At 38.2% G+C, this 24,769-nt stretch overlaps 1 protein-coding gene across 1 annotated transcript in view; it reads left to right on the top strand.

Moving 5' to 3' along the window:
• Positions 1–629: 629 nt before the first annotated feature.
• The window catches only part of LOC128982851 (sideroflexin-1-3-like), a 51,445-nt gene continuing 27,305 nt past the window's right edge, over positions 630–24,769 (top strand). The window contains exons 1-4 of the mRNA XM_054401890.1: positions 630–941; positions 14,702–14,875; positions 15,730–15,828; positions 17,802–17,877. Coding sequence (XP_054257865.1) covers positions 775–941; positions 14,702–14,875; positions 15,730–15,828; positions 17,802–17,877 — 516 coding nt within the window. The 5' untranslated portion in view covers positions 630–774. The remainder of the gene's footprint in view (positions 942–14,701; positions 14,876–15,729; positions 15,829–17,801; positions 17,878–24,769) is intronic.

Below are 24,769 nucleotides of genomic sequence, written 5' to 3'. Positions count from 1 at the left end.
TTGGGGACCGAGCAGGTTTTTACAGACCGGGGCCGCAAAATCAGCTGTCCGCTTACTTACTTACAACATGAATGCATTTTAAATACACATTCAAAATCCATAGCATTGCAATCGAATTGTGTTATTGTCACCGTTGCCTAGCAACTATTTTTTTTTTTTGCTGATTCCTCAAATTATTTCTTCACATAACCTCTTCTTCACATAGTGGTGAATAGGTGGTAATAGGGTATAGTGTGGTGAAAAATAGCGTTCGTACCACGGACCGAAATGGTTTTGCAGCTCTCGATCGATTTAAGTTCTCGACTTCGTCTCGAACTTAAAAAGTATCTCGAGCCGGTAAACCCTCATTTTCGGCCCTAGGTATGAAATATACTATTTCGTCATCCTGTCATCAATTTGGATGTTATTGGATTATGTCTACTCAAAAACAGGTGAGGTGAAAATCAGTTCGTCAAAGGACTTGTACATGTCATTGATCAGAAATAGTTCCGCGTGGTTCAATTCAATCAGCGACCACAGAATGTAATGGTTCAATTCAGTAACGAGCGGCAAGTATGCCTAGGTAGTGGCGCTGTCTCGCGAGTGTCGGGCGAACTGGCAGGCAGGAGGTGGGTCTGGGATAAGAAAATCAATGGAACGCGTTGGTTTACAACATAGTGCGGGAAACATCAAAATTATCATATAACTTAAATAAAATAATATCTTCGACATGAAGATTTAACTTTCCTCTCATTTTGAAATCGACAATTCAATAATCCCTTAGCAAAGTCCTGAATGACAAAAATGTCACATTTACCACGGGTTAACCTGGACGAGCCTCGGTGGGATCAAAGCACGTACATAGGAAGAGTAAAGTATTTTTTTAGTGTTGCCAATCCACTAAATATTTTTGTATCCTCTCAAACTTTGGACGAAGCAAGGACAATTGTTTTAAAATACAAGTAAGTATGTTTACTTGTACTTTGTATAGTATACGCATTTTGCTTATTTTACGAAAATAAGTTATTTACTTTTAATCACACCCTTTGCAAACATAAAACTCATTAAAATTAGATCCTAAATTAATTGTATAAATTTATTTTAAATGTTTACAATTCCTAACTGCAATATCCAAAAGAAGTAGGCCTACAGTATATTCATGATAGCATACGCTCAATACAATAAATAGGACCTTGCATAATCTATCGGATGGTTTGAAACATAAAAGGTACATTATTTGTATTAAACAAACTCAGCATGCCTATATAATTGTGCTTGAAGTACACTAAAATACTAAAGGTTAAGTCTTTATCCGAGGTAAAGTAATGCATTTTGTTGTTAAATCGTTTTAAAACAAGTGAACTGCAAAGAAACATACATATTTAGATAAACACCCCGCATAAGCATTTTAAACGTTGTATACTTAAATTGTAGATTTACTAGGAATATAATTAGTTTACCCACCGTTTTACGTATTTTAATTGAACCCACCGTTTTACGTATTTTAATTGAAACTGTAGTAAAAACGTTCAAAAATTAAACTAAGTTAAAGCTAAATTGTAGGCTTATCATCACAGCTCAATCGGACATCCATTATATTCAATCGGCAAGATCGGCATACACATGTTAGCAAACTCCATATAGGGAAGTCGCTATTACCGTAGGTGGCACGGTAAAGACCATCGATGTAGGGTAAGACCTAGACATGGGACCACTGTAAGTTTTCATTTTGATATCTTTAGAAGCCAAAAAAACTATTAGTTCATATATATGAAATGACAGTGTTGTATGTACATTGCGTAGAATCGTGAAGTTTTTGGTATTTTACGTTTCATAGCCTAAGAAAGCCTAAACAAGTCTTATTTCAATTTCTGTCTGTTTGTTTGTCTGTCTGTCTGTGTCACTGTGTCTGTAACGCCAAAATGCCAATTTACGCGGCCTACATCGAGAAAACTAGAGTACCTATCCATCAAGATTAAAATTATTTTCCAGTACTCACTGGATTGGTGAGGGTGTCTTTGGCTATTAAGGTATGGCCTCACTACATTGGAAGAAAATAATGAAACTTCAAAAACCCAATTTTGTGAGATTTCTTTTAAGCTTTCTCCCAATGTTTTCTAGATACGTCATATTTATGAAATACTAGCTTACCCGTCGCGCGTTACTAGGATTTTAAGGAAGTTAACCATTCCATTTTTGGTTATTTTTTTAATACATAATTATTATTTATATCTAATTAAATAGTAAAACGTAATTTCGCTTCAAAACATTTAATCAAGTGCTTTTTTGGAAACAGTATTTTTTGTTTTTCCGTTTGATGCATAAACAGAAAGATTGTTTGTTTTTCCAACGTGAGAGCAGGTCACATAAAGTTGTCCATGTGTGAATCATGAATTTGTTAAGTCTAGTTCACACACTTGCAGTGATTGCCCTAGAGATTTGTATAGTTATTGCAAATGCAAAACGCACAGGAAACTGTACCTACTCGTTTAAATTCTGTAGGGATCGTAGGAATATGTGGCAAGAGAAATTCTTCTCCCTTAAATTTTCCGTTTAAAATTGTCGCATCTATTACTAACATTGGTCATCTGTTTCTTCACTATTATGTCGTGTACCATAACATAATCGTGGATGGTTGATATTAGGTCTTAAATTAAAGGTATGCACACAGAGATTTGCAATCTAGCATCTATATTCATGTAGCCTATTTGTTGTTTTGGTATCTGTAATAGGCCCTATTCATAATCCTCAACCACATTGTTACGCATTTTGATTATTAGTAATTTAATTAATAATACAGTACAGAAAATAGGTTTGATGTACATTTTTCTAGTCTATTACCAATTTAAAGAAGTCCCAAAATACGTTACGTCGGTGACAGTACCTGACCGTTGTCAATCCATGTAACATCTGCCTGATCACTACTAGATCATAGCTCGTATTTTGGTGGCGTTGATCCATTTGACAAACCTATGACCTAGCCTAGCAAAATCTATAAACAAGGTGGTTCACGTGAGTTGTCTCAAATTGATTTCAGACAAACCGTTGGTCCTATAATGATGAAATAAAAAATTATGTCCCTCTTAATCGACCCCAAGGAATAACGTAAACATATTTTTAATGTTATTAGAAAAGGCTTAGAAACACTTCAGCCCAGTAACATTTCGGCCAAACTCAAATTTCTTAGAGACACAGTAACACTTCGTCCCACTCGCTTTTACAGTTGATTAAAAACATTTCGGCCAGACGAAAAATCTTCAAGGGCTGGGAACGCAGTTCAGGTAGTAAGCGTATACTTACCAGCCATGGCCTGAATACTTTGAAACCTACTAGTAACCTAAATGTGGTGCCTAAAAGTTGTATTATTTTGTAAATTGTGTATCCTTTGATATAAATTAATACACCTGACCTAACCCAACCCAGCCTTGCCTAACCTAACCTAACGCAGTTTGTGGTGAGGTAATTTTGGATATAATGCATTTTGTTAGTTTACTATCCTCCGAAATAGTTAGTGAAAACCTGTCAAATTTTTTGGGACAAGTGTTACTAATGAACTGGTAGAGAGCTGGACCACAGGCCACGCCTGAGGATTTCGGGCCGAAGTGTTACTTGAGCAGAAGTGTTAAGACACGTTTTGAAAACAGGGTGTTAAAAAACTGGAGAGCCTCCAGTTCAAATCTCTGAAATACCAAATATAAAACATATATGTATGATATTGTACATAAGTTCAAGCCCTATTAAAAAGAACTAGAGGACCTATGCTCTGAATAAATATAATATCCGAGAAATAATCAAATTTATGATTTTTGATTGAGTAATGCAGTATCTTGAGCTTAACTTATTTAAAATATCAATAGCTCAAACTAAAGCCTAAAAAACAAAACAATACTGGAGCTATTGATTTGTAATCATAGAAAACCCTTATGAAAAATTATTTTTATGTTGGTTGTTCACCCTGCGTTTGCTTGAAACTCGTCCGATTTGAATAACGAATAGCTTTTAAAAAAGAAATCCGGTATTTCACTAAAGGTTCTTAGACCAAAATCTATAGGATTATATAATTACTAGTGGCTTGTAGGGACATAAGTCCCTAAAAATCACAAATTTAAAACAAATAATTGTAATATTTAAACAAACTCAGAATCAAATTATTCATGTGTCAGGATGGATATCCCAGTACAACATATCTTTTTTTGTAAAAAATAGTTTGTTGTTTGTCTTTGTTTGCTTTTGTTGATGTTATTTTCAATAAATAATTTGAATTACTTCAGAGGTTTAACCTTTGACTATTAATACTTCTGTATCCAATAGTCAATGGTTTAACTCTGCTAAAGACAGCAAAAATGTTTGTCAATAAATATTGGCTTATAATGGTAGGTTTGATCTTTTGGTTAATGATGATAGAAAGGCTTCTTAGGTTGAAATATTTGAAATTGTCTTCGTAAAATATGAAGGGCAAATAAAGGTGTTGAGATAAGCTAAATTCTTGGTAAAAACCGATAAATTAGCACCCCGACCCAGTCATTATTTTTAATTTCATGCTCCTGTTGTAAAGGCTTAACAAAATTAGTGTAAAGTATAGGCATCCCATTGACAAAACCTAATGCCAAATTTGTTTTTGATGAACATAAAAAACTACCATTAGCCTAGTGTGAGATTATGTGGTGGCAATTCCTTATGAAGGTGCGATTGACTTCACATATTCTATCAAAATATGGTCTAATCAACGCTGATTCCTAACTATTTTGCAACTGGTTAGGGTTCCATTACCCAGTTATCGAAACCAATCACGAATTTACTTTTTCATCAGCATCTTCTTCATGCATATTTTTGGTAAGTTTTAAGAAACGGAAACTACTTCTAGGTTTTACTGTTATATATGGATAGTCCCTTTACTACCGTGCATGCTAGGCTATTATTATAACATTTTTTTTCTTGGAGCAACAGTCAGTACCTCGTTAAAATGTCCTCTAAAACATATGTGTTCCGCCCATTGGAATTTTTTAAATGAACTAACTTAAAGGAACAACTTAATGAACAAAAATATTGCCTGTACGAACGTAGTTCATCTTTATTTCCAGGTTGTTTTCTAAGAGTGGCCGTTGAGGTTATTCCATTTCATACAAAATATTGATTAAACACTACAATAATCTCAAATTAAAAATGTTAAGAAATTTTGTCGACGCTATTATGCAGTTATAACGACTGTCAAAAATAAAGATATTTGATTTATAAAAAAATGTGTAGCATAAATCTTTAACATATCTTTTGAAATCAAAACAAAGCAGAAGATTTCTATTTTTATCTTGAATAGTTTATTACTTAGTCAATGTGGTTATTTCATGTTAAACATTCCTTCAACACTGCAATAACCTTCAAATTAAAAGAAAAAATTCCTATGGTTTTAGATAGTATACAGTATATTGCAGAATTGACTGGCAAATGAATAATCCAGAAATTTCATATTGCTTACTGGCTTTATGATCAATCATGATCAGCTGTATTGAAGTAAACAGAAATCAGCAGTAAATGACTTCTAATGCTATTCTTATGGAGAACATTTTAAGTTATATCTAATTTTGTATAAAAATTTGGGGAATTTCACTATTTTTCTCGCCGTCACGGGGTCGAGACCTTTAATTTGAGCCCTCTCCCGTCGTTATACGACTTTCCAGTTGCCCACAATTTTGACGCAATGAATCGGCTTACGTAATTAATATATATATAGATAGATAGAAGATAACTGGTGAAATACATCTTAAATTGAAGTAATCTTAAATTAAAATACCCCCGCCACAGCAAACCTGCAGACTAAGCGAATTTCCATTTACCTGGCTGGATTTCTTCTAAAATATACCCTGAAAATTGTCAGATTTATTTCCTTTTTAAATAACATTAATTTTAATGAGTAATGAGTGAATTGTTAGGTTTGCTGCTACAGGGAAGGTATTGAGGTGTATTTTTTATTGAAATGTGATAGCTTAGTATGAAATAAACAAAATTGCCAAATTTGATTAAAATATATCAATTAACAAGCTAACTACATCAGTTTATTTATTCTCCATAAGAATAACATGGGAATTTTAAATTTTCAATTTATTGAATTTTCTCCGTGACCGTTAGGCATACAACAACGCTTCAATATACAAATTAAATTTACAATTTATTGAATTTTCTCCGTGACCGTTAGGCATACAACAACGCTTCAATATAAAAAATTATTTCTTTTTTGAAGCTCTACAAAATGGTTTGGAAAGAAATCGTGAAATTTTATGTTTTAGACTCAAAAGTGGGAAATCCCAAATTTTTACCCCATTCTCATAGTCCGATCATGCTGGTTGGCGAACTCGTTCGAATAAACGTAGGTTTAAACGTTTCTACTAAATTTAATCAAAATCGGATCATTTTTGCTCCAGTTATCGTGCTAACGGACACATGTATATATATATATATATATATGATCGAATTTGAATGGAGGGTGTTTTTGGTCTCTGGGGACGTCAAAATGAAAAAGTAAATCGGTCCCGGGTCCAGGTCTTATCATGAGTACTACGGTAATAGCTTGTTCCCTATATGGGAAATTCGCTAAAATGAATCAAATCATGCCGATGCTTGATGGCAAAACTGTGCGTGCATACCTTCAATTTGAGACCTCAATCATGAATATCGGTCGGGTAGAAGAGCCAAACGAACTTGGAAAAGAGAAATTAAATTTAACTCCCATAAGAAATACATGGAGAGCAAATTTACGTATAGGCCGAGTGGGATCTATATATTAATAGGCAAGCATGTTTCTTTAAAACCTTTTTTCTCAGCTCGTGTGCATCGCAGGGAAAATCTACGCATACTGTTGGAAAGATATTTTCCTGTAGATGTGCAGAATGCTTTTAAAAATTAAAATAGGCTAACAAATAAGAACAAAAAATTAATTTGAAAACTTCAAAAAATTAACATGGACCATATGGGTTGCCATGATGGTGACGAAATAACAACAAAATGTAAACAGAAAATCAAAACAAATGGAAGAAATTCCAATCACATGTTTTATTTACAGTGTGGGGAGAAAATAGAGAAGTCTGTACATTAATTATTTTTGGTCGAGTTTCGACCACAGGACGACCACTAGTTATAGATAAATATATGCCGATGCTTGATGGACAACCTCTGTTTAAAGAAAGGTTTTAGGGGAGGACCGGGTTACTACAACGGCGGGCACGGTAAGAGAGAGAGAGAGTTTGCATCATATGGCGGATCTCCTGTATACTGCCAAGACACCGTTTCCAAAAGCTGAAGTTGTTTCAATAGTGTTTTAACTCGCCATGACATTCATTTTGAACCTTTACGTGATTTTAATTCGCATGTGGATCTCATGTGTAATCATTTTGGCGTCACTTTTGTAAATCCAAACCTTTGTGTTGGCAGGAGTGACTTAGCCCGGGACGGAGTCCATTTCAATCGAAGGGGCACCTCTCGCTTAGGTCTTAGGTTCTCTGATTGTGGACCACATTTCTGCAGCTTTGGATCGTGTGAGTGCTCTCTCCTGTGGAGCTGCCTCTATTCCTTGTCTTGTTCTCGGGACTGAGAATTTTGATTGCTCCCCCAATAATATTTTAGAGGCATCCAGGGCTTCTCATATATGTCCCGGAAAACTGACTGGGAGGGGAGGGGTAAAGGGAATCTCAAAGTGGCCCATGTCAATATAAGGTCTCTAAACACAGCATTCGATGAGCTGTGCTCACTTGTTCATGACTTTAATTTTGACATTTTAGGGGTTACTGAGACCTGGATCCACCCAAACACACCCACAGACAGTTATGCTATACCGGGATATTCAATGCTTCGTTGCGATCGAAATGCTGAAAATGGTTACCCAGGAGGGGGTGTGACATTGTATGTGACAGACAGCGTCAACTTTCAGCCTTACCCCCTACCTGATTTCATCGATCCTGGTATTGAGCATCTCTGTGTGGTGGTGAGTTTTAAAAGGAGTAAGTTTGGTATATGTGTAGTTTATCGACCTTCCTACATAAGGTACACTCGCCTTTCGGATCTGTTTTGCTCCCTCTTTATTGACCTCGCGGTTGAAGTTAAATCAGTCATTTATTTGGAGTACACGAATATTGATATTCTGTCACGAACCTGCGAAACAAATTACTTATTTGTGTTTGTTATTTGTGCCTACACTCGTGTAGGCTGACAAGAGAATCCAACACTATACAAATTGTCAACGAGCCTACAAGAGATACAGAAACCTCGGCAAAATTGACCACATTATAGTAGACAAATCTGCCGAGATTGAAAGTATTGGAGTCATAGACAAACCCAGCATAGTTGACCACAGAGGATAGAGGATGACTGATCATTAACTAAAAACTGTTGTATATCTTGTCAGAAAGACAAAAGGGGGTCAAAGCTAATCACAAATAGAGATTATTCCAAATTCAATGTCGATACTGCACTAAATATAATTGCTGATATTAACTGGAACTATGTGTACAAACTAGAGTCACCTGATGAGATAGAGAGATTCATTACCGATAATATAAAGAAAGTGTTCGATGAGGTTGCTCCTGTTGTTTGTAAGAAGGCACCACGGAAATGAAAAGATTAAAGAATTGTCAATTGTAAAAAATAAGCACCGTAATTAATACTGGAAGACCAGAGATTTATCAGACTGGTATGAGTACAAGACTACGAGAAATATGTAGTTTTAATTCCATGATACTAGAGGACAAGAAAAGATTCTTCTCTAACAAGCTTGCGATATATGAAAAACCTGTAGAGTTCTGGAATTGTTTGAACATTTGTGAGATTATAAGTAGTAAGAGACATTTTAGATATTAAGATATTAAGAGAATAAATTAATATTTCACCAATATGGGATCAGGAAAATATATAGACATTGAAATGCTAACTATATATATAAAAAAAAAAATTATAATAAAAACACGGAAATGATAGGTTTAATTAAACTTATTACAGAAAATGATGTTAAAGAGGCAATGAACTCGATCAAATCAAAAGCTCTAGGTGCTGATGATATATCTATAGGAATGATAAAATCTGTTAGTCCATATGCAATAGGAGCAATTACACATTTATTAAATATGAGCCTGGCCTGTGGTGTTTTTCCTAACAGTTGGAAGATTGCCTACGTGAAACCGTTGCCTAAAGTTGCTGCGCCAAAAACCATCCAGCAGCTAAGACCTATCTCTGTGTTACAGTACCTGCAATTTCAAAGATACTGGAGAAGATAGTAACCGAACAAATCACTTTAATTCTAGATGAGTATAATATACTGCCTAAGCTTCAGTCAGGGTTTCGAAAAAACAGATTGTGGGTTCACAGCACTTGTACTGCACTGACTAATATGTTTGCTGAACTATTTGAATCAAAAACAAAAAGACTCTACAGCACATTAGCTATTCTAGATTATTCTCAGGCATTCAACTCTATTGATCATGAACTATTATTGACTAACATGAAGTACTATGGGTTGCAGCAAAAAAGTTTTATGTTGGTTTCAGTCCTATTTAGAGTCCCGACTGCAGGTTACTAAAATTGGGAGTGAGACATCAGATCCGCTTTGCAAATTGCGAGGTGTTCCTCGAGGTGGTTTTTTAGGCCCTGTGCTGTTTAGTTTATACACGTCTGAAAAGAAAAAGAAGTGTAAAATATAGTACAGCACACTTGTATGCAGATGACTGCCAACTACACTGGTCATACAAGCCAGACATGACGTCAGCAGCAATTGGACTCATCAATGCTGATTTGCATAGCATTTTTCAATGGTCTGACATGAATGGCCTTGGATTGAACGTTGACAAGTGTGTTGTCATGCATACTGGACCACACATTCTATACCCGGTTCAAACAGCCGTGGCACCTGAGGGATTAGGAGACTCCAAGGGCAAACCCTTGGGGTCTCCTAATCCGTCAGGTGCCACGGCTGTTTGAACCGGGTTATAATGCAGGAGTTGAGTAAATTTGATATTGCAGTCTCCCTTGATGGCATGGGTTTGTCTGTCTGTGACACTGTCAACATGCTTGGTGTTGTACTACTTGACAGATACCTCTTTATTTCTGACCATGTCACATCTGCAGTCCAACGTGCAGTGGGAAGACTGAGAGGTCTTATCAGATTTAAAACTCTCCTGTCAGAATATGCCATAACGCAACTCATGCGGTCCTTGGTCCTTCCAGCCTTCACATATTGCTTTACTGCATTTGGAAACAGCATCTCTAAGGAGGATAAGGAAAGAGTTCAGAGAATTCAAAAGCTCAACACGCCTCTAATGCGGGGGCGGGAGGCACCGAGCTCAACACGCCTCTAGTGCAGGGAAGGGATGCACCGAGCTCAACACGCCTCTAGTTCTGGTGAACGGGAAGCACCGAGCTCAACACGTCTCTTGTGCGGGGAACGGGAAGCACCGAGCTCAACACGCCTCTAATGCGGGGACGGGAAGCACCGAGCTCAACACGCCTCTAGTGCTGGGGATCGGGAAGCACCGAGCTCAACACGCCTCTAGTGCAGGGAAGGGATGCACCGAGCTCAACACGCCTCTAGTGCTGGTGAACGGGAAGCACCGAGCTCAACACGTCTCTAGTGCGGGGAACGGGAAGCACCGAGCTCCAACACGCCTCTAATGCGGGGACGGGAAGCACCGAGCTCAACACGCCTCTAGTGCAGGGAAGGGATGCACCGAGCTCAACACGCCTCTAGTGCTGGGTAACGGGAAGCACCGAGCTCAACACGTCTCTAGTGCGGGGAACGGGAAGCACCGGGCTCAACACGCCTCTAGTGCTGGGGATCGGGAAGCACCGAGCTCAACACGCCTCTAGTGCTGGTGAACGGGAAGCACCGAGCTCAACACGCCTCTAGTGCTGGGGGACGGGAAGCACCGAGCTCAACAAGCCTCTAGTTCTGGTGAACGGGAAGCACCGAGCTCAACACGCCTCTAGTTCTGGTGAACGGGAAGCACCGAGCTCAACACGCCTCTAGTGCTGGTGAACGGGAAGCACCGAGCTCAACACGCCTCTAGTTCTGGTGAACGGGAAGCACCGAGCTCAACACGCCTCTAGTGCTGGTGAACGGGAAGCACCGAGCTCAACACGCCTCTAGTGCTGGTGAACGGGAAGCACCGAGCTCAACACGCCTCTAGTGCTGGGGATCGGGAAGCACCGAGCTCAACACGCCTCTAGTGCTGGTGAACGGGAAGCACCGAGCTCAACACGCCTCTAGTGCTGGGGATCGGGAAGCACCGAGCTCAACAACCCTCTAGTGCTGGTGAACGGGAAGCACCGAGCTCAACACGTCTCTAGTGCGGGGAACGGGAAGCACCGAGCTCTACACGCCTCTAGTGCGGGGAAGGGACCCACCGGTGGCGCCTACCGGCGGGGGCGGGCCCGGAGGCCCAACTCTAAGTCCCCCAAGGATGCTCCTTCTATAGGGTCGTAAGGTGCTTGGAGGGCGGGGGAAGTACCCAGTACCGGACCCCGGTGAAAGTACTGTACACTCTTCCCTCAGCACTTTCCCTCAGTACTTTTCCCTCAGTGATTTTCCTCGGGTCACTGAGCACCTTTCCATGGTGCTTTGGTGTTTTTTCCCCATGTTTAATTACCAAACCTCGGCCTTCTTAAACACTTCATTACAAACTCATTCATGGCCGCAATAAAAAAAAATATAAATGTATATTGTAACTTTATTTTTTTTTTTACTTTTTTTGTATATTCTTATGTATATATTAGGATAGTTTAGATTTAGTGACTCGAGTTAATTTGAAAAACATGTAATATGAAACTCGCTTTCAAATAAAGGCCTTTTTATTTATTTATTGCTATCAGTCACCAGTGTCACTCACTACACGTGGTCTAGTCATTGGCTGTGCGCATTGTACTTACTGTAGTTGTTTTGTCGTGTACCTAGCTGAAGCTCTCACCGTTCAAAATTACTTCACGATATGCTACGGACTATAATACAGAACGATTTATCGACGAAATAAAATTAAGAAGTTCTTTGTAAGATTCATTTTTCTTATACAAATTCAAGAATTACGATTTTTTTTTCATTTATTTACCTACATAAATATATCAAACAGTTTAATCTGCCATAAAACATTTTGAACTATGATCAAAAGTGTAAAACTCTACATTTCTTCAGATTGATCAGTAGTGTTCAATGAGTATAGGCATTTGTTGAAGGTCTTTATATACTACTAATCATCACCAGTACACTCACTGAACATACACAGAAAAGTGTTTAGCTCACCTCTTCCTTTAAACCTCCCCTAAGGGAATCTTAGGGGTTGGACTGTTACACTATCCACGTGCAAGCGGTCGATCGCAGGTGACACATTGGTGCAGCGGTCGCCCGCTGCGGGTGACAGCTGGCGGGCATCCGCGGTGAATTAAAGGGAAGGCTGGCGGGGAATTGCCAAGCACGCTGACCTTGTACGATGACTACCAAGCTTAGCAGTTTATGAATCAGTGTTTGACTCCTAATGTATGTAGGGCTGGCGAGGAGTTGTCGAGCACGCTGATCTAAAAAGATGTCTACCAAGCTAAGCTGTTTACGAATCAGTGTTTGACTCCTAATGTATGTAGGGCTGGCGAGGAGTTGCCGAGCACGCTGACCTTGTACGATGACTACCAAGCTTAGCAGTTTATGAATCAGTGTTTGACTCCTAATGTATGTAGGGCTGGCGAGGAGTTGTCGAGCACGCTGACCTTGTACGATGTCTACCAAGCTAAGCTGTTTACGAATCAGTGTTTGACTCCTAATGTATGTAGGGCTGGCGAGGAGTTGCCGAGCACGCTGACCTTGTACGATGTCTACCAAGCTAAGCTGTTTACGAATCAGTGTTTGACTCCTAATGTATGTAGGGCTGGCGAGGAGTTGCCGAGCACGCTGACCTTGTACGATGTCTACCAAGCTAAGCTGTTTACGAATCAGTGTTTGACTCCTAATATATGAAGGGCTGGCGAGGAGTTGCCGAGCACGCTGACCTTGTACGATGTCTACCAAGCTAAGCTGTTTACGAATCAGTGTTTGACTCCTAATGCATGTAGGGCTGGTGAGGAGTTGCCGAGCACGCTGACCTTGTACGATGTCTACCAAGCTAAGCTGTTTACGAATCAGTGTTTGACTCCTAATGTATGTAGGGCTGGCGAGGAGTTGCCGAGCACGCTGACCTTGTACGATGTCTACCAAGCTAAGCTGTTTACGAATCAGTGTTTGACTCCTAATGTATGTAGGGCTGGCGAGGAGTTGCCGAGCACGCTGACCTTGTACGATGTCTACCAAGCTAAGCTGTTTACGAATCAGTGTTTGACTCCTAATGCATGTAGGGCTGGCGAGGATTTACCGAGCACGCTGATCTTGGACGATGTCTACCAAGCTAAGCTGTTTACGAATCAGTGTTTGACTCCTAATGCATGTAGGGCTGGCGAGGATTTACCGAGCACGCTGATCTTGGACGATGTCTACCAAGCTAAGCTGTTTACGAATCAGTGTTTGACTCCTAATGTATGTAGGGCTGGCGAGGAGTTGCCGAGCACGCTGACCTTGTACGATGTCTACCAAGCTAAGCTGTTTACGAATCAGTGTTTGACTCCTAATATATGAAGGGCTGGCGAGGAGTTGCCGAGCACGCTGACCTTGTACGATGTCTACCAAGCTAAGCTGTTTACGAATCAGTGTTTGACTCCTAATGCATGTAGGGCTGGTGAGGAGTTGCCGAGCACGCTGACCTTGTACGATGTCTACCAAGCTAAGCTGTTTACGAATCAGTGTTTGACTCCTAATGTATGTAGGGCTGGCGAGGAGTTGCCGAGCACGCTGACCTTGTACGATGTCTACCAAGCTAAGCTGTTTACGAATCAGTGTTTGACTCCTAATGTATGTAGGGCTGGCGAGGAGTTGCCGAGCACGCTGACCTTGTACGATGTCTACCAAGCTAAGCTGTTTACGAATCAGTGTTTGACTCCTAATGCATGTAGGGCTGGCGAGGATTTACCGAGCACGCTGATCTTGGACGATGTCTACCAAGCTAAGCTGTTTACGAATCAGTGTTTGACTCCTAATGCATGTAGGGCTGGCGAGGATTTACCGAGCACGCTGACCTTGTACGATGTCTACCAAGCTAAGCTGTTTACGAATCAGTGTTTGACTCCTAATGCATGTAGGGCTGGCGAGGATTTACCGAGCACGCTGATCTTGTACGATGTCTACCAAGCTAAGCTGTTTACGAATCAGTGTTTGACTCCTAATGCATGTAGGGCTGGCGAGGATTTACCGAGCACGCTGATCTTGGACGATGTCTACCAAGCTAAGCTGTTTACGAATCAGTGTTTGACTCCTAATGCATGTAGGGCTGGCGAGGATTTACCGAGCACGCTGATCTTGGACGATGTCTACCAAGCTAAGCTGTTTACGAATCAGTGTTTGACTCCTAATGTATGAAGGGCTGGCGAGGAGTTGCCGAGCACGTTCATCCTGGACGATGTCTACCGAGCTATGCTGTTGCACGACTCAGCGTTTGACTCCTGAGTTGCCAAGCACGCTCACCCTGGACGATGTTTACCGAGCTAAGCTGTTTACGAATCAGTGTTTGATTCCTATTGTATGTAGGGCTGGCAGGGAGTGTCCGAGCACGCTGATCTTGGACTATGTCTACCAAGCTAATTTGTTTACGAATCAGTGTTTGACTCCTAATGCATGTAGGGCTGGCGAGGATTTACCGAGCACGCTCACCCTGGACGATGTCTACCGAGCTAAGCTGTTGTACGACTCAGCGTTTCACCCTGACACGGGAGAGAAGATGACCCTTGTGGGCCGTATGTCAGCCCAGGTCCCCATGAACATGTTCATCACTGGCATGATGATGACCTTTTACAAGTACGATCATTGTTTTCTTTAAATTTATTGGACAGTTTTTATACTAGATAGAATACAGTGATAAAATGTGAAAAGAGTTTTGGCTCTCATAATTGAGTGAGCCAAGGCCCCACTAGAAAAGGTTTTTCTAGTGGGGCCTTGTGGGCCTTGTGTGAGCCGTTCCTTCTATTAGAAGGGTAAGGCATTGACACTAGACACTGTACTACCGTCACCTTGGGTATGGCTGATTGTTGCAGTAACAATATTATGTTTATTCGACTGCATTATAATTACGTAAATATTAGTCGTCGGAGAGGGTATATCTTGTCTCCAGGACCGTGTTTTCTGCAAATGGTGTTTTTATTGATTTGTAAGAATTTACATAAGGTAAATTGGCCATTCACTACTGAGTAAGTAATCTTACTTTTTTAACACGACATAAAATGTTCTTAATTAGTCTAACATACTTTCAATACTAAATTAGTGATAATACTTGCATGACAATCCTAATGAGAATTTTACAAGTAGATGGAGAAGATTTTGTGATCGCCAGTTGTTTATGATGCTCTTAATAAAAAAACTATCGTCTCAATCTTAGTCAGGGCAATCTTGAACAACCCCACAAGCATTTTCCATGAGCTCCAGTTCCATCGAGAGGACGTTGCAGCCTCTCTTGAAGTCCTCAGTCATGTATGGAGCACCTTCTACACACGTTGAGGTGATGACGAGAGTGAGCTCATGCACTCACATCACGACAACGAATGGCCACACTCATTTGGAAAGGGAGTTACCCCAAGCCTAAGAGTAAGTTTACAAGACTCTGTTAGTAGGTATTATCTCTTTATTTCACTAATTAATTGGTTGTCCTTTGCAAGGTCAACTCCTGCTGTCGTGTTCTGGCAGTGGTTCAATCAGTCTTTCAACGCTGTTGTCAACTATACGAACCGGAGTGGCGCTAATCCCATCCCTGCCGAGTAAGTATTGTTTTGTAAACTAACGTTCGGCAGGTTGGCAATTGAATTAGATACTGGTTCAATCCATTATAATTTACCGCATCTTCTATGAATGTGAAAGTTTGTGTGTTTGTTTTGTTTGTTTGAAGTTCAATCTCGCAATAACTACTGGACGGATTGGGCTGACATTTGGCATGATGATACCTAACATTACCGATTAACCTATAGGCATATTCTTATTTCAAAAATCCTTTTGGGCTCCGCCCCAGTGGCTCTGTAGTTTCCCATGTTAACCTTATGAACTCCTTCATTTTTAAAAGGAATTAAATAATTTAGTCAACTTACCAAGTTGGTTCTATAATATGCAATAGCATTAAAAATATATAAGGTTTCCAAACAGGATGCTGCACTATTATTTTTTTCATATATGGCAACAGGTAATTTGAACTAAGCAGCAACAAAAAGCTGTGATACACAATGAGAACTGTCAAAGTAGGATTGTTTACAGTTATGTTTAAGTTATTAATTTAATGAATAACAAGCTGTTGGCCCGTCCTACGTACGGGAATCAAGTACCGTAGTCGATTAAAACTGATTATAATTCAGAACAGCTAGTTCACTCGCTAAGAAAATTCTGGCAGTTTTAATAGGAAAAAATTATCTCGTAAACAAATATCACGTGACCACCTAATTTTTTCATCCGATTATAGGCCTATACGATACGCATTTCAAATCCGATAATTTTACATTACAACAGCGATTGTGTTGATCTGAAAAGCCTTAAAGTGGGATTGGTGGTCGATTTACTAAATATCACCTTCCATTGCATACTACTCAAAGATAATCTTGTTTTACCGCAGTGGCCACTGCAACCTTAAGAGGATTTTGGCCTCCCATTCTCTTCTATCCCTTGCCTCTTTTAATGTTGATTCCAGTCTGGAGAATTATTTATTGCTTGGTACTCCATGTGGTCCTCATACTTGTGGTATTCCTTGGAATAATTTTTTTCAAGTTGATGTATCCCTCTCCTCCACGCATAGCCTGTCCATCCGAGCTTTTTACTTTTGAAAATCACCCATAAATCTGGGTGATTATTCCTCTTAGCTCTCTGTTCTTTTTCATCTCAACTACCATTATCTTGAAATGTCCCGTATATTTTCTCTGTACTCTATTCCCAAATTCAGCAATAAGAGGGCTCAATTTTCTGAACCATTCTGTACTACCGGGATAATGTGTAATGTGTGTGTATGGATCGAATTTGGTTTATCCTGACACCCTGCAGCTTATTGAGCAGTTTTCTAGAGACGTACCAAACCAGTTAACATTTGCTTTATCAACCAAAAATTGTGTATGCCGACATAGATTTGACATTATTAAATAAATCGTCCCTACCTATTTTTTACTGTATATCAATTTTACTGCATTAATTGCTAAACACTAGGTAAAACCCGTCGAAATCGACGGTAACTTTCAAGGCTTACACCAATTCATCTAACTGCGATAAATTGAGTGAAATTATACATATTTTGAGCATTTAGCATTGTTTAAAGAGTAATAAGTTTAAAAACAATAATGATATTAATTGCGTTAGTAACCAAATATGGTTGATCATTCAATAAATAAAATATTCCCCATACCGTACGTCATAGGAGTTATTTTTAGTATGTTCTCTGGTATCTCTTCCTTCGGAAGAACCTTTAAATAGTATTAAAATTGTATTGGTGGATCTTTTGTAGTTAAACACTTCCGTGATTTCATCAGTGTAATGCAGATTAATCTATGATATTATTTAAAACAAAATATCTGTTTGTTGGGAAGACACGTTCTAATTTCAAAGGGAGGTATATCCGTTACTGGATCGTGCAGGCATAGATGCTCAAACAGTGTCTTGTTGAGCGGAAGATAATTTCTTTTAACCACTTATAAATATGTAAGATATGTCAAGTAGCCTAGTTTACCTCTGTGCTAGTATTAATTTTACCCGTTTGTTTTAGTCAGCTGGCAAAGTCATACGCAATGGCAACAAGTGGGGCTTTAGCTACCGCCCTTACCCTCAATAGGATGGTTAAAGTAAGTAAATTACTATTCTTTTATGGACCATTGCTGTGGTTTCCAGAATTTCAATCAGTAACAATTATTATTGTGTGGGCATGTTGAACAGTCCTACAAATATATCATTGAGGAAAATAACTTTTATTAGATCTAGTCCTTCGATACTGAGTTTTGCTCGGAGGAAGTCATTAGTTTACAAGACCTTTTTTCGCTGAAGGTTTGGTAATTTGGTATGTAAATGTTCTTTAATATGTAATGTAATCTGTTAAAATGGTAAGGGGTAATATTCTTTTCCTACAGTCACCCGACAAAGTTGGCTTCCATGTACTGTTTATAGTACAGAAAGCTGCTAATTGCTGCATATTTATACTTTGCCGTACGGTTTATACTTTGTCGTACGGTTTATATTTTGCCGCACATCAGGATTCCAACGAAACAACACAACCCAGCGTGGTTCTATTATGCACGTAATCCGTGTACGCTTGGAAATAGGTCTCTTGGATATTCGATCTACCTCTTTAAAAACTAATTATCACAAATTTTGTATTATAAATATTTCTATATATATTCGTTATATCAAAACTATATGTTTTACCAGATATTGCTTTTTGTTCAATGAATTGCCAATGATTGAAATGTAATGATATTTTTTTCTTTTTTAGTTATTTTTTTATTGTATAATTGTACTTGGTATCGTTTGATAGGTTACAAATGCTAAATAAAAGGGTTCCTGACATTTTTTCATAAAACCAGTCATTTTGGAGTAATTTAAGTATAAAAGTTTTGAATGGCCGCCATTTTGAAATTTTAGGTTGAATCAAGGTGAAATATTTGTATAACACGGGTCTCTTCTACCTTAACCTACATACCAAGTTTTATAAAAATCGGTTGAAACTATTAGAAGATAAAAATGTTTATGTATAACATACACAATGGCGGATATCTGGTTAACAAAGCGATTTTGGGAAACAATTTTATTCTTGATTTTATCTTTCTTTTGACCCAAGGAATCACTAGGTAAAATATGTCCCCACCTTTTTTGAACACCCTGTATATGTGTCCGTTAGCGCGATAACTCGAGCAAAAATGATCTGATTTTGATGAAATTTGGTATAAACGTGTAAACCTACATTTATTCGAACAAATTCGTGAACCAGCATGATCGGACTATGGGAACAGGGGTTTATGGGGGGTCTTATGGGGTAAAAATGGGTTTTCCTCATTTTTCGGTTGTGTCCATTTTGCGGTCGTCCATTTACCGGTCAAGGGTAAAATCGTCCATTTACCGGTCAACCCAAAAATTTGGAGGGGTGGGTCAAAAAAAGTTTTCCATTTTGCGGTCACATATTTCTAAAATTCCGAGAACATGTGAGCCAGGTTGATGACTCAGAGTGGTTAGCCAGGCCGATGACGCGTCGGTATGTTGTACACCAATGCACCAATAGTATGTGACCAAACTATGCAATAAACTTATTCAAATCACGAGTAGTACTGTATTATGTGTATTTGAACATTTTTCTTAAAGTGAAATGAAATAAGTTTTAATCCTTTAAAAGAATGATAAACGCACTTTGGCGGTCAGAAGACGCGATGATTGTTGAACATCACACTTTTTACTCCACGTTTCTTTGGGCAAGAAAAATCATAGTTCAATAATGATTTTTTTATATTAAAAAAAATCTAGAAATTAATTGCCAATAAATTGTTTTACTTTTTATGTTTGTAATTTAATTGTAACGGCTGTTGGTGTAAAAAAAGTTAGAGCTGCTTTGAAGTTTTTTCTTAACTTTGGCTATTTAAAATCACCTGCCTAGCACATAAATGACATAAAAATAGTAAAAAATTGTGTTAACAAATCGAGAAAACTATGAAAAATGCAAATTTAAAATGTATTTCACCCCCCGACTTAAATTTTTCATTTTAATCTATAGTAAGTAAGATTGTTTTATGAACTAGAAAAATTAAAAAAAAATTTATTGTAATTATTTTTCTAAATACCACTTTCAAATATAGGTCAATATATATTTTTTATTTAGATAAAATCTTAAGGAACGCGAATAAATTGTTAATTTGTATAGATACATCATATTTTTCTCCAAAACAGTTTTCAAAGTTAAAGAGTTGTTTATATGTAAATAGATTTTTTTAAACATATATTTTTTAATTTGATTTTTAACTGATGTGTATATTGCCTACTTGTTTGTATATAGACTAGTTTGTTGAAATAAACGGCCATTTTTAATAGGCTATTATCAGCATGATTTGTGATTTAAGAAGAATCTGTCTGTTAAACGATTGATACAGGATTAAAATTTTCAAAACAAGTAAAAACAAGCGTACAAAGGGTCATATCTTTACTCAGAGTGTTAAATAGATTTAGGCATATATTAGCTGAGAATGTAAAATTACAAATGGTAAGATTTATGGTAATGCCAATAATAACCTAAATTATGCTTTGCCTGCCTTTGGGGTTTCTTTGTCAGCAGAAAATTTGAATATCTTGGATCGCTTGCAAAATAATGCTTTAAGATTTGATCTAAAAAATTGATCACATATCACATATCAGAAAGAAGTGAAATGTTACCAGTGCAGGTTGTTTTGCGTCCTTGAAACTGTTGCCATAGTACATAAAGTGGTCAAAACCAACAGACTCTCCTATCTCAAAGATAAACTAACCACTCGGAAAGAAGTACGGCGCACAAGACAGGATAGCCTACTGCATTTGCCTCGTGTAAACTTTAATTCAACTTCTAACTAGAAGGGGTTTTCTTTTTTCGGCCCTCAGGAATACAATTTTTTTACCTGAAAGAATTAAAATTTTAAGTTATAAGGCTCTCAGACGAGAAACAAGAAAACTCTATTTGTAAATATAGGTTAGTTGTATTAGTTTTAATTAAATTATTTGTTCTCTTTTATTATAGTATTGAATACTGTGTACCTGACTTGAGTTGTTTTGAAAGGCAGTGTATTTTTGTACTGAAACCCGCTTTAGATAAATTACGTTTCTATTCTATTTTATTTAATATAAAGGTGGCTCCATCAACAACTCCTCGTGAAGATCTAAAACTCGACATCTGCAAACAATCAAGAAATGTTGCTGCTCTAGTGCATGGAACCTATTCATTCAAAATAGTCTGGTATTCTAGGAATCGAAACCTGACCGCAAAATGGAAAACCTCCCCTCCCTAGAGCCTCCTCACCCCCACACTTGACCGGTAAATGGACTGACCGGTAAATGGACTGACAATGACACTGGTAAATGGACTGGGGCAAAATGGAAGACACCCATTTTTCACCCTGAAAACATAACATTTTGCAATCTCTTTCTAAACCATTTTGTAGAGCTAAAAAAAAACAAATAATTTAGTAGATTGAAGAAATGTTGTATGCCTAACGGTTACGGAAAAATCCCAAAAAAGTGTAAATTTAAAATAACCATGTTATTCTTATGGAAAATAAATAAACTGTTGTAGCTTGCATGTCTATGTGTATATTTTAATGAAATTTTTAAATTTTGTTTACTTCATACTAAGCTATCAATATTTTAATAAAAACCCCTATTTTCTTCCCTGTAGCAGCAAACCTAAGTACTCATTAAAATTAATGATACTTATTTAGGGAATAAATCTGACAATTTTTAGGGAATAATTTAGTGGAATTCCAGCCAGGTAGATGAAAATTCGCTTAGTCTGCAGGTTTGCTGCGGCGGGGGTATTTTATTTAGTTCCTTTTTAATTATCTAACTTGTATTTGTTTTACATATTGAACATTTAGTAGCAATCCTAAACAATCCATTTTTCATTTCAACAATTTCTGGATTAATATTTGCGGTCTTCTTCTTACATTCATGACAATGAATAGGTTCTTACATTCAGATATAAAAATGTTTACATATAAATGGATATGTGTTATAGATGCCATAATTTTACTGATTTCACAAATTATTGGAAATTGTGTAGGATGAAATATATGTAAAATAATTATATTTAAGAGAAAGATTAATAATAAACGTAAGAATAAGAACAAACATCTTATAAATATTTTAAGGAAATTTAATCATTTTCAACCATATTGTACACAACAACTATAGTTCGGCCGCTTAGAAAACGACCTGCGCGCTAATGCTAAACCAATCTGGAGGAGGTCGCTTTCTAAGCGGCCGAACTATACCAATGAAATCTATACATTATGTATTTTAGATAATAGTTTTGAAATAACACCTAAAAACATAAAATTATTTTTAAAACAAAGAAAGTATACAAACTAGATATTTTACTATCAATTCTTAAACAAAATATATAATATTGATTTCAAATTGAGTTTTGGAGATGAAACAAATATTACATTAATTTGTAATGCATATTTCAGTTTTACAAAAGGAAATATATCATTTTAAAAAATATTCCAATTATTTTTAGACATTTTGAATAGAATTTTTGTATTAAACCAGATTTTGATGATATTTTTTTAAGATTCTTAAATCATCCATCAAAGATTAATGAAATGATATTGAAGTCGTCACTATACGTGATTCAATTCCTTTGATATCACGGACGATTAATATCAAACATTAGAAATGACCAAATAAATTTTAACAAAAACTAGGTATCTTCTTTATTGTATTCAACAAAACAACACACTGAAACTATTCTTTGTTTTCAACCGGAAACAATTGAGGAAACATATGATTGTTTATTTATTAATCATGAAACAGTCTTTGGACAAACTTATATAGAAATATCTATTGAGGGTTTTCTTTATAGATATTAATCATCGTACGTCAATCATCCCCCCCAAAACCCTCAATATATATATTAAATCTTCCTCTTTCTAGACCTTAAGTTATAACCAGGTAAGGCATCGTTATGGTCTTCTGCTTCTAGTTCATCATCTTCGGCTTGAGTTGCTTCACGGAGAGTTTGCGGGAGTAATTTCAACTCCGACATGTGTACCTTAATTGGTGGATCAGACCTCAAGAGGTACACTCCCTTCCCTAGCTTGTGTTCCACCTCAAATGGTCAAAGCCATTTCCGTGCCATCCCTGCATGCACATTTGTAAGCTTACTACTCAAAGGATGGTTTCGCCGAAGAACCAACGTACCCGGTTTCAGGTCCTGCTCTTCAGGTACATCATTTCTCTCTGCTTCCCTCTTCGAACTCTCTTCGGCTTGTCGATTCATACGTTTGATTTGTTTTGCGTTCTCTTCATGCCATGCAGTCAAATTCATAGTTTCAGGAGATTTTTCATGCATAAAGTTCCAATCACCAGTTCTTTTTATTTCCCGACCGAGAAAAAAGTTCTGCTGGAGAGAACCCTGTGACGCGATTCACTCGTTGTCTGATGGCCAGGAGAGACTCATGCAAGTTTTGATCCCATTTGGTATGTTCTTTGTCAAACAAATGAATTCTGAACAGCTTCTTAAGCTCCTGATTTCTCCGTTCAGTAGGATTTGCCTGAGGATGGTAGATTGGCGTTGTCCAGTGTTCAATAGCCCACTCAGTTAAAGTCCGCAACCATTGTTTTGACATGAACGGACTGCCATTATCTGTGAGAAGACATCGTGGATAACCATACCGACTAAAGACCTCTGTTCGTAGGATCGGTAGGATTCTTCCCGATGTAGCTTCAGGAATAGCAAATGCTTCGACCCACCTGGTAAAAAGGTCTGTCACCACCAAAATTCCAGTCTTCCCTCGAGATGTTCTGGGATATGGTCCCATAAGATCTAGAGCAACAACCTCCCACGGCTGGTGTGGCCGACGTCCTCTCATGCTTGTACTAGCTTTTTGGTTGTTAGCCTTGGCACAGATAGTGCAGGATTGGACGTAGTTCTTGATGTCCCGATGCATATTTACCCAGAAGGAACGGCGCCGAATCGAAGTGTAGGTCTCGTCTTGTCCTGGATGGCCAGCTTCAGGTCTGTCGTGGTACTTCTCTAGAATCCTTACGGCCTGAGACTTCGGAACTACAATCACAGGAGAAGGTTCTGATAGATGAGATTTGTACATAAGTAAACTGTCTTCCAAGCGAAGGTTCTTATAGCATGTCTTGAACTGGAATGGGACAGCTTCAGAATTAGTGTAACGTTTGGTTATCCAGGATTTCATTCTACTACAAGCTGCATCTTCATTCTGCCATTTCTTTATCAGTTCCAAGTCAATGTCACAATTTCCCGTTGTGCCACCATAAGAACAGGCTCAATCTGTCTTAACTTCATTGGGACTGGAACTTCCCTCTCCATGAGTTCTTTGGATATCTCACCACTGTCTACCGGGTTTCTTGACAAGCTATCAGCGGCTTGATTTAACTCTCCTGGGACGTGATGTATTTCAAAGTCAAAATCGGCCAAAATTTAGGACCATCGCATCAGTGTTGACTTGGTTCCGGATACTTTGTTTAGCCACTGTAGTGATGAGTGATCAGTGAATAATTTAAATTGTCTTCCCTCGAGATACCCCCTGAATTTCCCGACTGCCCACACTACCGCCAGAGCCTCCTTTTCAGCTGTACAATAGTTTTTCTCAGAAAGGGAAAGTTTCCTGCTTGCATATTCAATGATATCCTTGCCTCCTTCTATCCGCTCTTGAAAGAGAACAGCCCCAAGGCACATTACTGGCATCTGTCTGTAAGCATATTTCCCGGTTGGGGTCCAAATAAGCTAATCCCGGAGAGTCACAGATGGATCTCTTTATCTCCCTGAAAGCTTTCTCTTCCGTCTCGGTCCATTTAAAAGGTGTATTTTTATGAAGAAGGTCAGTCAGAGGTGAAACCTTGGATTCAAAATTAGGTACAAAACAACTGTACCAACCGCACAGGCCCAAAAATTGTCGTACTTTCCGCTTCGTACCAGGTCTTTCATACTCTTCAATAGCCTTGTTTTTCTCAGTTTGTCTCTCTAATCCTTTGTCT

The sequence above is a fragment of the Macrosteles quadrilineatus genome, unplaced genomic scaffold (assembly GCF_028750875.1).
Source record: "Macrosteles quadrilineatus isolate MER2022 unplaced genomic scaffold, UCM_ALF_1.0 Scaffold_1__1_contigs__length_201487025, whole genome shotgun sequence".
In the NCBI taxonomy this organism is placed as follows: Eukaryota; Metazoa; Arthropoda; class Insecta; order Hemiptera; family Cicadellidae; genus Macrosteles; species Macrosteles quadrilineatus.
The sequence above is the reverse complement of the archived record's forward strand: the minus strand, read 5'-3'. Positions and strand labels throughout refer to the sequence as shown.